Source organism: Pelobates fuscus, chromosome 5, assembly GCF_036172605.1.
Source record: "Pelobates fuscus isolate aPelFus1 chromosome 5, aPelFus1.pri, whole genome shotgun sequence".
NCBI lineage: Eukaryota > Metazoa > Chordata > Amphibia > Anura > Pelobatidae > Pelobates > Pelobates fuscus.
Window position 1 is genome coordinate 147,070,038 of NC_086321.1, and position 15,763 is coordinate 147,085,800.

Here is a 15,763-nt window from a genome sequence, read left to right on the forward strand (position 1 = left end):
GACAAAACTGGGTAATCCTTAAATCCTGGACTGGAAGGTGTGCCTTGAGGACTGGGTTGGGAAACACTGCTCTATGCACCAACACAACTTTAGCTTAATGAAGCAATTTAGAGATATAGATCATGCCCCTGCAGTCTCACTTCTCAATTCTCTGCCATTTATGAGTTAAATAACTATTGTTTGTATACTTTTAGCAATCACACGATCAGTGCAGGTGTGCTACGTACTTGAAACCTGTACTGTACTATACTGTATTATCCCTATTAAAATTGAAAATAAAGAATTAAAAAAACTATTTTTGGTTTTGTTCATCCAGCCCTAGCCACATGTCCCCGGGGTGTGACTCACACAACCTCCATGGAAAAAAAGGTTTTAATTTCAATTTGACCTTACTGAAGCACAGGGTGTTTATTTTAAAAGTTCTTATACTACTGCCCTGTTAGTTGAACTTTAATCACACACAAGCTGTGGTAGGCTCTTAACAGAGCAGGAGATACGAAATTCTAAATTATACACTCAATAAGGGAAGTTAAACAATTTAGACTATTTCAAGATGTGTGCAGGAGGCTGTGCAGGCCACATGTATGGAGATGTGGCTAGAGCTGCATAAACAAAGTTAAATGGCAGAGAATTGAGCAGGGAGACTGCTGGGGACTGATCTATCCACCTAAGCTAAAGTTGTTATGGTTCTAAGAGTGTCCCTTGTTCTAGAAATCTCCTAATTTGCTATTTTTGCCTCATCTATTTTGGAAAGAGATTACAAATGACCTGTGTCCGTATTCCTCATTGAGAGAATCTTCAACTTTAACATTTCATCAATCACTCTAGATTCTGTGTGTGTATATGTTTGTGCTCTGTGAAAGGTAAGTATAGATGGCTAAGACCTGAGCTGTGCTGGGTAATTATAGACTTGGTATGTGAAATCATAAAGAAAGCATGACATCATGTGATTGTCTATTGTTGTGACTTAGATGATGATCAGATCACATTTTATGACCAATTTGTGCGGAAATCCATATCATTCCAAAGGGTTCACATACTTTTTCTTGCAACTGTATATATATATAAATAGTAGTAATTTCTGGCACTCTTCTTTTTTGATTGAAAACCTCAATACAATACCAGGGTGCTCCCCAGCTCATTAAATATCTCCAAAGAATAAAAAAAGAGATAAAAGTGAACAAAATGTGTATTCACGGTCGCATATACAGATCAACGTTTTGACCGACAAACCGGCCTTTATCAAGACGGTCGGTTTGTCAGCCGAAACGTTGATCTGTATATGCGACCGTGAATACACATTTTGTTCACTTTCAAAACCATTGAGAGCTTTTGTTTATTCTTATATATATATATATTAAATATAGATAGAAGCATTCACTGCAGGCTAGATATTCAGGTTTGGTTTGCATTCTAATTATTTAACAAAGTGGGAGACAAAATGTCTTTTCTTCTACCTTTACTCCAGTTTAGCACTAGTTGTTTAATCAGAAAGACTGAGTGAGCATAGTGTGACACTTCGATGTTTCAATGTGCCCAGCTTCTCATATAATGAGGAATGGAGCTGCTTATGGATGAGTCCTATCGGCTAAGTTCCATTTTTTTGTACTGTATTATATATCCATTTCATTTCTGTTGGGGAAGCAATGCACGTTTGTACAGGGCCTCATGTGCACTCATGAGCAGTGCTTACAGCTGTAGAAAAAAAGGAGAGGCCAAGATATGGCAAGCAAGCCTAAAACATTTGCTGTGTTAATTAGGAAAACATTTCCAAAACACAGACAAAACAGTCCTTACTGTTTAATGGAATTTGTATTTATTGACTATTAATATAAATCTTATTCACAGATTGAGAGTGCAGTTGATGCCATACTGGAAAATTAATGCTTATTTTTAAATATCTAAATTATATAGCAGATACATATCACAGAAAATGGAACATTTCCAAACAGGATACAGTAATTGCAATGGTATGTATGTGTATATACACATACACATACATACACACGCGCGCACACACACACACACACACAAACAACTAGGGTTGGCCTTTTGTTAGTCTACCTTTTGAGTGTATTTAGGTTTCTGTTGGGCAGCCCCTAAGACATTAACTGTCTTTTGTACTATTATATTTGCATGTAATATTTTAATGTTACCATGTGTGCATCAACATAGCGTAAATTTGAGCCCAGTTTCATTTTACTGCGCTGGTAAAAATAAAATAGGGTCCACTGTTATTTCACAGAAAACACTTGAACTGTGGACAATGCCGTATTTTGAAAGTATGTGTAGGTGAATATACTCCATTGCTTCATGGATGGCATCTATAGGAGAGCATGTGATGCATACATCGAAACATAGACACATGGTGTAAGCACTACTAGCCAGGGACATGTGTCTATACGTGGACCAAAATAGTAAGATTTATATTAATCAGATTTATCTTATAATGTCCTAGATGCGCCCATAAATAAGACATGTGACATTTTTCTAAATTACTTGGATTTTTTTATTATGTATTCTACCATCAATAATCCTATATAACCTGACTATACATTACATTTAAAATGGTCTGATTTCTAAACAAACACATTGTGTTAATGGGCAGATGTTCTCACGTTCCACATAGAATTGGAAATATGATGACTGAGGTAGAAAGAGTATAAAGGAAGTTTTGGTAACAGGGTGGATATCCCGGTGGGTAATTGAATCCCTTCTACCTTTCTGTGGATTAATATATGAACCTACATGAATATCCTGTATTTCTAGTTCTTGGTAATATGCTTAATTAATCACTCAATGGATAGGCTAATCCCTAAGAATGATTGGGTTAATAATGCAGAATTACACTCATTGTTCTTCTCGTGATATGGTTTCAAATTCAGGATACCTTTTTTAGAACATTTAACATATTCGGGTAGATTACTGCAAAAAAAGAAAATGTTACGTCTACAAATCTTGGTGTGGGATGATTGTTCCTTTGCAATAAGTAATATAGATGATTTAACTAGGAGAGCACCAGGCTTGTAGCTGAAAAGAAAATATTTTTACAAAACTAGAAATAGGAAGTGAGAAAGTGGCACTATCAATGGTGTTGTGATCATTGCACAGGTACTGAGCCATTCACTTTCTCTCCTGCCTGTTAGTGAGTGCTGATTATATGTTTGATAAACACTGAATTAGAACCTGGAAGGCACTCTATAGGCCACAGAGAATACAAATTGTATAGCCTAATCCTTTGGTCAAGGATGTTCCTCTAAAATTAATATTGTGTCAGTGCTCCATACTCTATAGATCTATTGGCCTTTACAAAGAATAATCCAGGAGAGATCCAGGATTACTCTGGACATATAACTATACCTGCACTGTCAACAGATGTTACAACAACAAAAAAAGAAAGATGAATACCAGAAGCTTTTTGAATTATTTCTTTCGGTTATTGTAGTACCAGCCTATATCAAAATAGTAGCCTAAATGTTATCAAAATATTTAATTCTCAGATCAATCTTGATGTTGCATTTAGAATTTTCATCTGTTTCATTTTGCTACTAAAACATTCTAAATGTACCTCTTTAATCGGTAGAATGACCAGGTCCTTCTAGAGCAGGGGTGGGAAACCTTCGGCCCTCCAGATGTTTTGGACTACATCCCCCATGATGCTCTGCAAGCATTATGGCTGTAAGAGCATTATGGGAAATGTAGTCCGAAACATCTGGAGGGCCAAAGGTTCCCAACACCTGTTTTAGAGACATGCCTAAACAGACTGACTGTGTGCCGAGAAGAAACTGTGTCATTAAAGGAAACTGCTGTTTTATTTTGTTTTGTTTTCTTGAGAGAGCAGAGTAGCACGTCACAGAGCCAGGTTGCACACAGACAGATTGTTGCCAATATCCCAGAGAATAAAGATTGATGGTACATAATAGACAGAAAGGGTATGGAAATTTGAGAGGGTTATTAAATAAGTGTTGGCTTTTCTGGTGGTTTATAGGTATGAATCACTGCCTCCTCTGCTGGAATTGCTGGATTTATTGCTAGAATGAGGCTTCCCAGGGTTTAATCCAAGGGCACTCCAATCTCTGGCTATACCTCTTCACTTTTCTCTGGGCTTAGATAAATGACTCCCATTAGTGTCAGCATAGTTGTTTTTGGCTCTAGTAAACCTCTGCAGTCACCCAGTGCACTGTTCAGATGTAGGCAGCGGGCAGGGTGAACTCATTGAAGTTCTCATATGTGAGGAAAAAATGCAATAAGGCATTTTGATCCTTTATCCTGTTTTATGTGATGGTGAAGTAGACATTGCAGTGCCTTCTTGAAGTGTTAGAGGTTGCTTGCCTGTATGAATTTCCTTGGCTGTGACCTTGAGACGATTTATATTCGTAACTATATTGCCACCAAGTGGCTGAACAGCTGTATTACACACAATGCTGTGTAATGAGTTGAAATCTTTGAACCAATTCATTATAAAACCCTTAAGGATGGAGGCAATTGTACAAGTTCAAACCAAAACAAAGCCTAGAATTTGAGCTATATATATATATATTTGTTCAACCATAATGTACCTCTTTCATATTAGGTGCACCCACACTTATTATATATAATTTAGTTTAGGGGAAACAGGGTTTTCATTTCACATCTATGTGTCATGGAAAAATGTATTGGTCACAAATAATAACAAATAAACTATGATGTCATACGTCACATTGTATTATACGTTCCTATTTATGTTTTGGTAAATTACTGTATTGATAATATGTTAACTTTTTTAATATGTTAACGTTCATGTTTTTTTGTTTTTTTGCCATATTCAGGTTTTGAACTCCTGTACCAGCCAGAAGTTGTCCGCCTCTATTTGTCTATCCTGACAGAGAGTCAGAACTTTAACACATTAGAGGCTGCAGCTGGGGCATTGCAGAACCTTAGTGCTGGGAACTGGACTGTAAGTAAGATGCAAAAGGTGCTTATGGCAGACTCAAGTCTTTATCATTGTGATATCTGCAGCGTTGCACAGACATAGGATATATCAAGTACAAATCTCATTAGCAAAAAAAACAAACCAAACATATTGCATTGGAATGTTGTTAAAAGGCACAAGCAGAGACACACAAACACCATGTCTTTAGTTTCATGTGGAACAATATGTTGTTTTGGAAATAATAGTTTAGGATCCCCAGAGATGTTTGCCAGACTAGAAACATAGTAAATGTGATTGTCAAATATATATCTATATATTTTTTTTATTTTTTATAATTCTTTATTTTTGTTGTGCATTGCATTACAGAGATGTATAATTGACATTTTTAGCAATATAAACAGTGTGATATCGTACGTGTTACACATATATAGTGATTGTGATTATGCACATTTTTGTTTATGTTTATCATGGGTGGATCCCTAGAGGGCTATTAGCGAGTATGGTACATGGTATATTGGTGTTGTCTGTTCAAGCCCCAGGAGGGTGGTTCATGAGGTGCATGTTCCTAAGGCAATGTAGGGGTTTACAAGTCGGTCGTGTTCGCTTATGTGTGAGCAAGTTTAGAAACATGCACAGGTCTAGGGTTAAATCGTGTGGTTTCCTGCACTTGGGTGCCTATATTGTGTGTGCTGCTCTCCGTTGTGGCGGGGGTGACTACCTATGCCTACCTTTGTGCATGGCTTAGCCGTGCGGGGGAGGTGTTACCCCTGACCAAGGGGGTAGCGGGGGGGGGGGATGTTTGCGGTGCAGTGGTGAGTTATACGTGGCTTTATGGAACCGGACTAGGGCCTTATGTGGTACTGTTTCGAGGGTGCCTGGTCATGATGTAGTGAGCCTGGTCTCTCTATTCCTAGGGGACCCAGGTCGGTGTTTGTGTCCTCGTATGAGTGCGTCTAAGTTAATAAACGGAAAAAGAAAAAAAAAAAAGGCAGTAACTGTGAACCAAAATCAAAATTTTACAGCTTAACAACTTTGCAGCCTAAGGCTGCTGGATCAGTAAGTCTCTCCAATGGGTTTGGGTTGGAGCCGGTGGCTTCCCTGCCAGTCAGGTGTCAGGCGGATGGTCGGCTGCAGTCCTTGGCACAAATGGTACCACACTGGATGGGTCCCATCCGTGGGCGTGGTTTAATCCCGCTGGGGCTGTCGTCGCATTCGGTATGTCCAGTGTTGCGAGGAATGCAGGTATATCAGTCCCAGTGCTCAGTTTTTGGACGGTCCCTTTGTGTGAGACGAGGAGGGGTCGTGTCATTCCCCACCTGTAGGATACTCCTGCTGCCCGCAGTTGGGTGGTGACCGGGTTCATGGATTTTCGCCATTGAAGTGTGGCTTTGGATAAGTCCTGGTAGAAGGACAATTGCGCGTCCTCAAATGCAAGTGGGGTCTTATTCCTTACCGCTGTCATTATTTGCCCCTTATCTTGTGGCAGTGCGCAGCGGAGTATGACATCGCTGGGCGTTGTAGAAGTGGTTGTGGTGGGCGTCGGTAGGCGGTATAGCCCAGCAATGGTGATTTTTTTCGTGGTAGCGGGTGGCAGCACCGAAGCCAGCAGCCTTCTCACATAATGTGGTAGTTCCTCCTGGGAGACGGTGGCCGGTATGCCCCTTATCTTTACGTGGTTGCGGCGGTATCTGTCTTCCTGCGCCGCTACTTGTAGTGAGAGCGCCTGTTGGGCTGCTTGTAGGTGGAGTATAGATGCTTGCATGGTAGAGGTGTCTTGGCGTAGCTCTTTAATACCTGCTTCAGTTGTCTCTATTCTGCCTGTCAGTTGTTGTATAGATGTTTTTAGAATTGGCAGTTCAGTAGTGAGGAGGCTTTGAATATCCTGCAGCATTGTGTATAGGATTTGGAGGTCCTGTTTGGTTGCAGGCTCAGTAGTACCTGCTGAGGTTGTGGGCTGTTGCTGCATATCCTCCGGTGGGCTCTGAGTCTGAGGTGTGAGAGGTGCAGCTGTGTGGGGAGCCCCTGCTGGAGTGTGATTTTCGGCGGCCGCCATCTTGGCTGGAGTGTGCCGCTGGAGCATAGCTCCGATATCCCTCTGTTCTGGAGCATTACCTGGTGTAGGTTTCTGGTTCCTGCGCCCCATGGATGTATAGGCAGGGGCGTATTAGCCGCGAGGCAAACAAGGCATTTGCCTTGGGCGGCATTTTCCAGGGGGCGGCAAAAAACGCCGCCCCCAAATGCCCAAGGCAAATGTCTTGTTAGCCTTGCGGCTAACAGACATGCTGGGCTGGTTGCTGGGCGGCCGGCGAGGGAGCTCTTCCCCTGAGCTCTCTGCTCAGCTCCCTCGCGCGCCGCCCGCTGAGTGAGACTGGGAGCCGGAATATGACGTCATATTCCGGCTCCGCCTCCCAGCCTCACTCTGCGGGCGGCGCGCGAGGGAGCTGAGCAGAGAGCTCAGGGGAAGAGCTCCCTCGCCGGCCGCCCAGCCTGCCCGCCAGTGCCGCCCTGCAGCCATTGGACCACCAGGGAATGGGAGAACCTCCCCCACCCCCAGCATTCCCAAAGGTAAGGAGGCTGGGGGGGGGGGAGTAAATAAAAAAATGTGTTAGTGTGTGTGTGTGTGTGTCTGACTGTGTGTGTCTGATAGTGTGTGTGTGTGTGTGTGTGTGTGTGTGTCTGATAGTGTGTGTCTGTTAGTGTGTGTGTCTGACTGTGTGTGTCTGTCCTAGTGTGTGTGTCTCACTGTGTGTGTCTCACTGTGTGTGTCTGTTAGTGTGTGTGTCCGACTGTGTGTGTTTGTTAGTGTGTGTGTGTCTCACTGTGTGTCTGTTAGTGTGTGTGTTTGTTAGTGTGTGTGTCCGACTGTGTGGGTTTGTTAGTGTGTGTGTGTCCGACTGTGTGTGTTTGTTAGTGTGTGTGTCCGACTGTGTGGGTTTGTTAGTGTGTGTGTGTGTGTGTCCGACTGTGTGTGTCCGACTGTGTTTGTTAGTGTGTGTGTCCGACTGTGTGTGTCTGTTAGCTAGTGTATGCGTATCTGTCAGTGAATGTGTGTGTGTATTTAGAAGGCGGGGCAGGGGGGAAGGGTTGGGTGACGCGCGCGCGGGGGGGGGTGTCTGAGTTTTGTCCTGCCTAGGGCAGCACAAAACCAAGATACACCACTGTGTATAGGCATGTGCTGTATGCGGCGACCACCACTCCGCTGCGTCTCCCGCAAGATCCCCGCTCCAGAGGTACTCAAGGCCGCGGTCTGTGGGCCTGCAGTAGGCCCCGGTCTTGCGTTTCGCCTTAAGGTGTTTCGGGGAGTATTGGAAGGGCATCAGGGGATTCTGTGGGGTGTCCCCCGGCAGTATCTGTTGTTGGCAGGGTCGGATGGTAGATAGGCGCTAAGATTAGACTTAGATTGATTTTAGAATTCACGGAGCTGGGAGAAATGGCGTCCGGTCCGGTTCAGTGCCAGGCTCCGCCCCCCATATCTATATATTTTTAAGAGGCATAGCAAGTTTGGTTTACTCCAGGATGTACAGTATTAAATAAATGATGGCATTTTTCCAGGATAGTATATATCTTTGAGGATGAATATCAAACATTGTGTAACAGGAATGTGCTGTGAAGGATAGTGTGACAGTATTTTCAAAATATATAAGAATTAAACAGGAAACAATACTATGTGCCGTGCCTGGTTGGAATGATCATGAATTGGTTACTGTACAGGTTCAAATGGAAAATGAATTATACAATAACCATGGCATCCAGTTCCATTAGAGTTGGAGTTAGAGTTAAGCTCAAATCTATTATTATATTATAATATTTAGATCTTTCATGTGCTTCCTAATAAAAAAAACTGCCCTTGGATGCAACATATATACTCATTAAAGCAGGATTAAGTTTTAGTATTTAGTTCTGAATAAAAGGTAAGGATGTAGCTGATTTCACAACAATAAATGCAAAGTTGGGTGGTGATGTACTATATTTTACTGTTCCTTTAAAGTTTAGGTGGTTAATACCATTTTGTTAAAATATTGTAGACCTGTTCCTTTAGGAATATGTTACATTGTATTTGTGACCGTTAATTATATTGACATCAGTGTTGTTAAAGTATCAGCAGCCTGTGTCCTCTGGCTTCCTTGTGTATGTATAATTGTGGTGATTCAACATTTCCCCAAACCCTATTTAAGGCTTTTCATACACAAATACATCCTCCAAGTGTATAATTCATTCATTGACATTTGAGTGTAAACTATGGTAATAAATGTATTTATTCTCATGTCTCTTTCAGTTTGTCTTGGAAAAACACAGATTAAGATGATCACATATTCTGGCGATTAATATCTTCTCATTCTTTGCCATAACTAAAATTCTAGAACACTTCAGTTCTCAGTACATCAGAAAGTGATGTTTGTTCATTATTTGCACTAGTCATTGGGAATTCTTACAGATGTTTATGAGATATGTGTAACCAAATTAATTGTCTCATACCAGCTAGTTTTTCTCCCTTCCTTTTCTCCCTAGTGAGGCATTAAAACTTAATAAGTTTATCTTTTGACCAAGGAAGATTCACTGTATGAAAACCTAGCTTGAAGAGTGGCATTGCATAATTTGACATTTGGTTCCAATTGCATCTGTAAGACTGATGTAGACCAATGATAACTAGATTGATAAAGTGCAGTGATACTCTATATTTTGCCTGAAGAACTAATTTAGTTTTAGAAACTAGGTAGGCAAAATATAAAAATGTTCCTGATGGAATTTAAAACGTATGTTTTATTTTTATTTTGTTTTCATCAACAGTGGTCTACTTATATCCGGGCCACAGTGCGTAAAGAGAGAGGATTGCCAGTGCTGGTGGAGTTACTGCAGTCTGATTCTGATAAAGTGGTAAGAGCTGTGGCAATCGCTCTGAGGAACCTTTCCATGGACCGGCGCAATAAGGACCTAATAGGTATCTTACTAACTGCTACATTTGCAATCTAATCACCATGGGTTATACATGAGACATATCCCCATCCTCCTTCAACATGTTTCTTAACTGTTTAAAAAACCCATAAACCCACACAAATATATAGATAATGACCAATTCATCAGTGCAACGCAAGGGGAAAAAAAAGTTAAATTACTTGAAGAATGTGTGGTGGGTAGAATTAGTTGACGAGATTGTTTTTGAGAACTTGGATATCAATATACAGTTTCTGGTTGGGTCAACAATCAAGCATTCTATTGATATTCCAAAAAACACAGGAATGAGGGCTGTGCCTAAAATTTATTATAAACAACAATGATAGTCCAGATAAAAAGTCTTTACCATTAAACAAGAGGATTTTTTTTTTTTTTTTACTAAAGTCAAGTAGTCAGGGGGTCAAAGTAGAATAATCTTGTTTAGAAGATGTTCAAAGTTCTGTGATGCAATCCACGTATAATATAAAGAGACAAAAGCGGGAGAAACTCCAGTAGTGCAATATTGCAGCTCTCAATCCTGTGTTTTTTTTTTTTTTGCTTTTCTCATATGCTAAGGATTTGAGAGGGATCCCTTTATTTGGGTTGCTGCCACTTCGGTTGTCTTTCATTGGTTAGCGCTGATCCTACTGCATGTTTGTTTTTCTATTGATATTCCAGTCTATAAAATAGGTAACAGCACTGTGTATACTAGCATTGTACAGTTTACATATTTGTAATGTGCAGAGCAAATGCTGGTTTATTTTTGATTTATCATTGATTCTGTGGAAGCCGAGGTTGCAGGCAGAGGAATATCCTGGTATATGTGTATTTCCTTCCGTGTGCCCGCAGTGCTAGTTAATGTACTCTGATAAGATGCACCAGACAGGTTCCATGCAGACACTGTTAACTAGCTGCTAAATCGCACCATGGGGTGTTTTATATAGTATATGAAATTTACTATGTTTAAACAAGCAAGTTTATTGAAATTAAATCACATTTTTGAAATCCAGTGAAATAAAGTATTGTAAAATGTGGAAAACATGCAATATTCAATTTAGATTAGGCTTCCCTCTCACTAGGCATGCTGCAGTTAAATGTGTGATGGTGAAATGTAACTGGGGTTTATGAGTCTTTAAAGCAGCACTTTCACCTTTCCAGGTAACTATGCCATGGTACAGCTGGTGCGAAACTTGCCTGGAGGGCAGCAGCGTCCGGCTAAAAACTTGGAGGAAGACACTGTGGTTGCTGTGTTGAATACAATCCATGAAATAATCACAGACAGCTCGGAGAACGCCCGCTCTCTGATACAGACACAGGGAATCGAAAAACTCATCGCTATAAATAAATCCAGGTAACAACTTATGCCATGCAGCCTTTTTTTCGCTGCAAGAAATAGTCGAGACAAGCTCAAATTCTGTGAGCACTGTCAATTGTAATGGGCACCAATAAAGCCTTCTGTTTTCACCTATATTTTCCATGCTTACAGTGTCACAGAGGAGAATATTTCTGCCTCAGTGCTGTGTTCTTATATATTTATATGGGTATCCTTCATGGCTTAAAACACTGTTGGAATGTTCCTTTCATTTACCCTAGATGTAGCTAATTTATTGTCATATCTTCCAGTCAATCTCCCAGAGAGGTGAAAGCTGCATCCCATGTCCTGCAGATGGTTTGGAGCTATAAGGAGCTACGCACCTCTCTCCAGAAGGAAGGATGGAACAAAACTAACTTCCAGGTAAGACAGACATGACTTCTAAACTCACTTACTGTTACATAATTACTGAAGCTCAAAGAAATGTGGGGATGTAAACGTTAAAAATGATAGGCTAAAAAAATTCTTACAGACCTGGGAAGCCTATAATTATTCACTGGGACCTTAAAAAGATTATTCAAACACACTAATTGTTATCTACACAAAGTTTTGGAGGGTTTACCGCCTATCATGTAATGTACACATCATTTGCATTTTACCTCAGAAGAGCAAGTTTGGAGAGAGGGGGTTGGACTGAGTTTTTTTTTGTTGTTTTTTTACCTTTTCCTTATGTTATATAATTGAGGCTATACTTGTCTGTAAAGATTCTCAAACATCATCATCTATTGAGTGTACACCTTGTCTTTTGTGAAATGATGCCTCAGTGAAAAGTTAAAATACAAAAACTAATTAAAAATGATCGGCAACTTGATGAAATCCCTGGAAATAAGTGAATGTTTCCCATGAACATAAAGTTAATTTTCCATTGGTGGAGAGATTCTACTTTTATAATATTGCTTGATTTTATCCTTTTCCATTTACATTCTGTGCGTAATGCGGTGCTGGTATCAACTTAAAGGAACACTCCAGTGGCGTGTTATGGCGTCTGTATTGTTCCTTTAAATGTAACCTTTAAAGCATTTCTGTAGTGTTGTTTTCTTATTTCGTTTTCCTTTTCTTATGCCCCTTGAACATACCTAATAGCTGGGTTCCTCCATTTTGTTCTCCTCTGTCCATGTGCTGTTTGCCCGTCTGTGGGATTTTTTCACTGACTGATTTTTTTTCACGGGTGAATTGGCTTAGCAACTGCAATAGAATTTTTCTTTAGCTCTACCCATTGCCAAATATTGTCAAACTGAAACCTAAGGGGGAATGAAAAAATAAATAAATGAAAACAAGGGAGAATAAAGGGATAAAAAGGGGATTAATTTAAAAGCAAAACATGTAAAGTGAGCTGCTTTAAAACTGATTTTCAATAGGTGAAATTAGGTCGACTTTCAAGAGCTATTTAAACAGTTATCACTAGCATTGCTTATCTTTTTAATTTGATCATTTTGTTATTTGTGTACATGTCAATGTGGGAATTATAAACTTTTTTCACTAACCTGGTATAACATTTTTGTCTACATGTCGTCCTTAAATAACACTATTTTGTCCAAAGCAGAAGAAAGTTTGTATTCTAGGAAATCTATGTATATATATGATTTATTTTAGCCCTAACAGACATGTATGTCATTGGCATGGAGTTAAAAGTCTAGTGCATACCTGCATGCATATCATCAGATGCCCTGTGCAGTGTTGGAGAGTCCATGTGCACTGACCTTCATCCATTGTTGTGGTCATCTAAGAAAAGTAGGAGGGAGCAGTATATCAGGATGGAATGTCATAGACTCGATCATAGAAATATAGTGTACTTGGAAAATAATTTTATCACACCTTTTTGCCTTCTCTTTCTCTAAATTTGAAACTGGAAAATTATAAACTTACTTCTCTTGTCTGTTTTTTTTAAATTATTATTATTAAATGTGCATAACATATTCAATGGATTATTGTTATATCTCTCTCAGACTGCTGTTTCAACATTACCAAAAGGATCCAAAGGCAATGGGAAGTCAGGGTTTGATGACAGCACACTCCCACTGGTGGACAAGAGCCAAGGTGAGACCACAAACTGCACAGAGACATGTTTTTCATTGAAGTAAGACACACAGGGGCGGAACTAATACAAAGAGTGGCCCTGGTGCTGTAGCAGAAAGGCAGCCAAAAGGAAGGTCCTCAGCATGTTGTACAACCGCCACAATACTTTGCCAGCTGGGGATCTACCATTTACCCATCCTTGCTTGTATGGAGTAGGTGTGTGTGAATATAGGTGTGTATTTGTGTGTAGTGTTGGAGTTTGAATGTAGTGTTGGTGTTTGTTGCATGCAGTGATGTATTTGTATATAGTGTTTCCATTTGATGCAGGGGTGTATTTAATGTTTGAATGTAGCGGTGTGTTTGTGTGTGATGTTACCATTTGATAGCAGTGGTGTATTTGTTTTGTACTGTTGGTGTTTAGAATGCAAGGGGTGTGTTTTGTGTAGTTTTTGGGTTTGAATGTTCAGATATATGCACATATACACATACAGCTAATTTAACTGTCCTCTTAGAAATATACTTAAGTTTTTTATTATTTACATGAGAAGGTAAACACCTATAATTGATTAATGATGCATGGTAATTGATACATCTAGGTACAAAATGGAAAAAGGTATGGACAGTCTTGCCATTCTTCATGTATCATTCTAGACCAGTGGTAGGCGGTAGGCATTCTTTGGCACTCTGCAAGTTGTGGACTGCGTCTTCCATAATGCTTTTTCAGCCATAAGGCTGGCAAAGCATCAGGGGAGATGTAGTCCACAACATCTGGAGTGCTGAAATGTGTGGACCCCTGGTCTAGATTAATGCCAGGACAAGAGCTAAGCAATAGCAAGCTTATCCCACTATCCCATTGCAAAGCTTGTTGTATAGGTTTGTATTTCTGACCCTCTTAGTTCCCACTGTATGTGATCACAGCACAATGTCTAGTTCAGTGTTGGCTAACCTTGACACCCCAGATATTTCTTAACTACATTATGTAGTTCAGAAACATCATGATTACCAAGTTTAGTCATCACTGATCTAGTTATTACAGAAATACTAAGCCCCTTGCTATTAAGTCCATTTTGAACATAACTGCTGCCCCTGTTTGTGAGGTAGAAGCGCATGTAATTTGTAGATGTGATGGAGTGATTGAAATCACTTTCCTGTCTTGCAGTAAACAAGAAATCTGGAAGCCGTGACATGATACCTATGGGGGAGCTGGGGCCTGGTAAGTGAAGATCTAGTAGACTATTCTGTAAGAGATTCTGTGAAATTCCTGTGCTTGAATGCCCCCAATAAGTCACTAAAACAACTCCCCTGTCATGTTTCTGGAGATAAAGGGCAGCAAAATGATACTTCCACATTGTCTTTCAAAGCAAACCTTTATTGATTTTATTCATATTGTAAAGTAAACTTGGATCTTGAAATATAACCTGTGACACAGCCATACAAATATTTGAACAATTAATTGATATCAGTATAAATTAGAGTGATAAAACTAATAGTACTTTTGAGAAATATTGTTAAATGTTGGCTGTTTAGTAGCATTTGTTTGAATACACTAAATGAATGGGACACAATGAGATGCTTGCTAAAATGGAACATTATGATCAAACTGCTCTTTTTTATTGGTAGTAAGAAATATCAGCAGCTACCCTTCAACTTGAAACCTAATTTGTATTTGGGGCAGAAGATTGGTGTCTTTTTCTGGATTGCAGGGATGCGGCTAACGAAGCAGGATTATAATGAAGCATTCTGCAAAACATATTTTATGGTGCAAAAACTATAAAGATTTGAGCATAATACAGCCTAATGATAAGGCCAAAACCTATCAAGTTATATTGGAGCTCAGAGGGTCCCTTTAATTGGGTTTTTTTCTATGTAACGTTAGAAACATAGAATGTGACGGCAGATAAGAACCATTCGGCCCATCTAGTCTGCCCAGTTTTCTAAATACTTTCATTAGTCCCTGGCCTTATCTTATAGTTAGGATAGCCTTAGGCCTATCCCACGCATGCTTAAACTCCTTTACTGTGTTAGACGTTGACTTTCAATGGCAGATTGTAAAAAAACAAAAAGCCTTAGTACATTTAATTTAATGCCACCTTGTGCTTATGTTATCGTATTGATTGTGGTACTTTCATTAAACATTTCTTAAGCATTGATCTCCACGCTTTTCCTCTTCAGTTCATTAAACTGAATGGGGTTGTAATCTCCTGATCAGTATTTTGTTGATATCAGCCTAACTTAATGTCTTTTAAAGAGCAGTCTGTGCATCACAGAGTGAATTTAATCTGACTTTGGTCTCATATTGCTGCAGTATTCTCTCCCTGTTCAAATCTTTCAGTTTAGCTAAAAAAAATAAAAAAAGATTAAAAAATAAAAAATAAAACAAAGTAAATAAAGGTTCTGCTGCTATCTCCTGTCCTGCAGTTTCTGGTTTCCTCTCCAGTGCCCTGTATCTGATTACATCATATAGACCAAGTATCTAGGAAGTACACTGCGAGCATTGCGCAGAGTGCTGTCACTGAATCCAGCCCATGGAC

At 39.8% G+C, this 15,763-nt stretch overlaps 1 protein-coding gene across 8 annotated transcripts in view; it reads left to right on the forward strand.

The window, feature by feature from the left end:
* Nucleotides 1-15,763, forward strand: part of ARVCF (ARVCF delta catenin family member) — a 736,316-nt gene that overhangs the window by 704,556 nt on the left and 15,997 nt on the right. For 6 of the 8 annotated variants that reach the window (XM_063454427.1, XM_063454432.1, XM_063454430.1 and 3 more), the window contains 6 exons: nt 4,809-4,954; nt 9,701-9,851; nt 11,003-11,195; nt 11,468-11,579; nt 13,163-13,253; nt 14,392-14,445. In XM_063454427.1, coding sequence (XP_063310497.1) covers nt 4,809-4,954; nt 9,701-9,851; nt 11,003-11,195; nt 11,468-11,579; nt 13,163-13,253; nt 14,392-14,445 — 747 coding nt within the window. The remainder of the gene's footprint in view (nt 1-4,808; nt 4,955-9,700; nt 9,852-11,002; nt 11,196-11,467; nt 11,580-13,162; nt 13,254-14,391; nt 14,446-15,763) is intronic. The other 2 variants (XM_063454429.1, XM_063454431.1) reach the window with 1 other exon arrangement.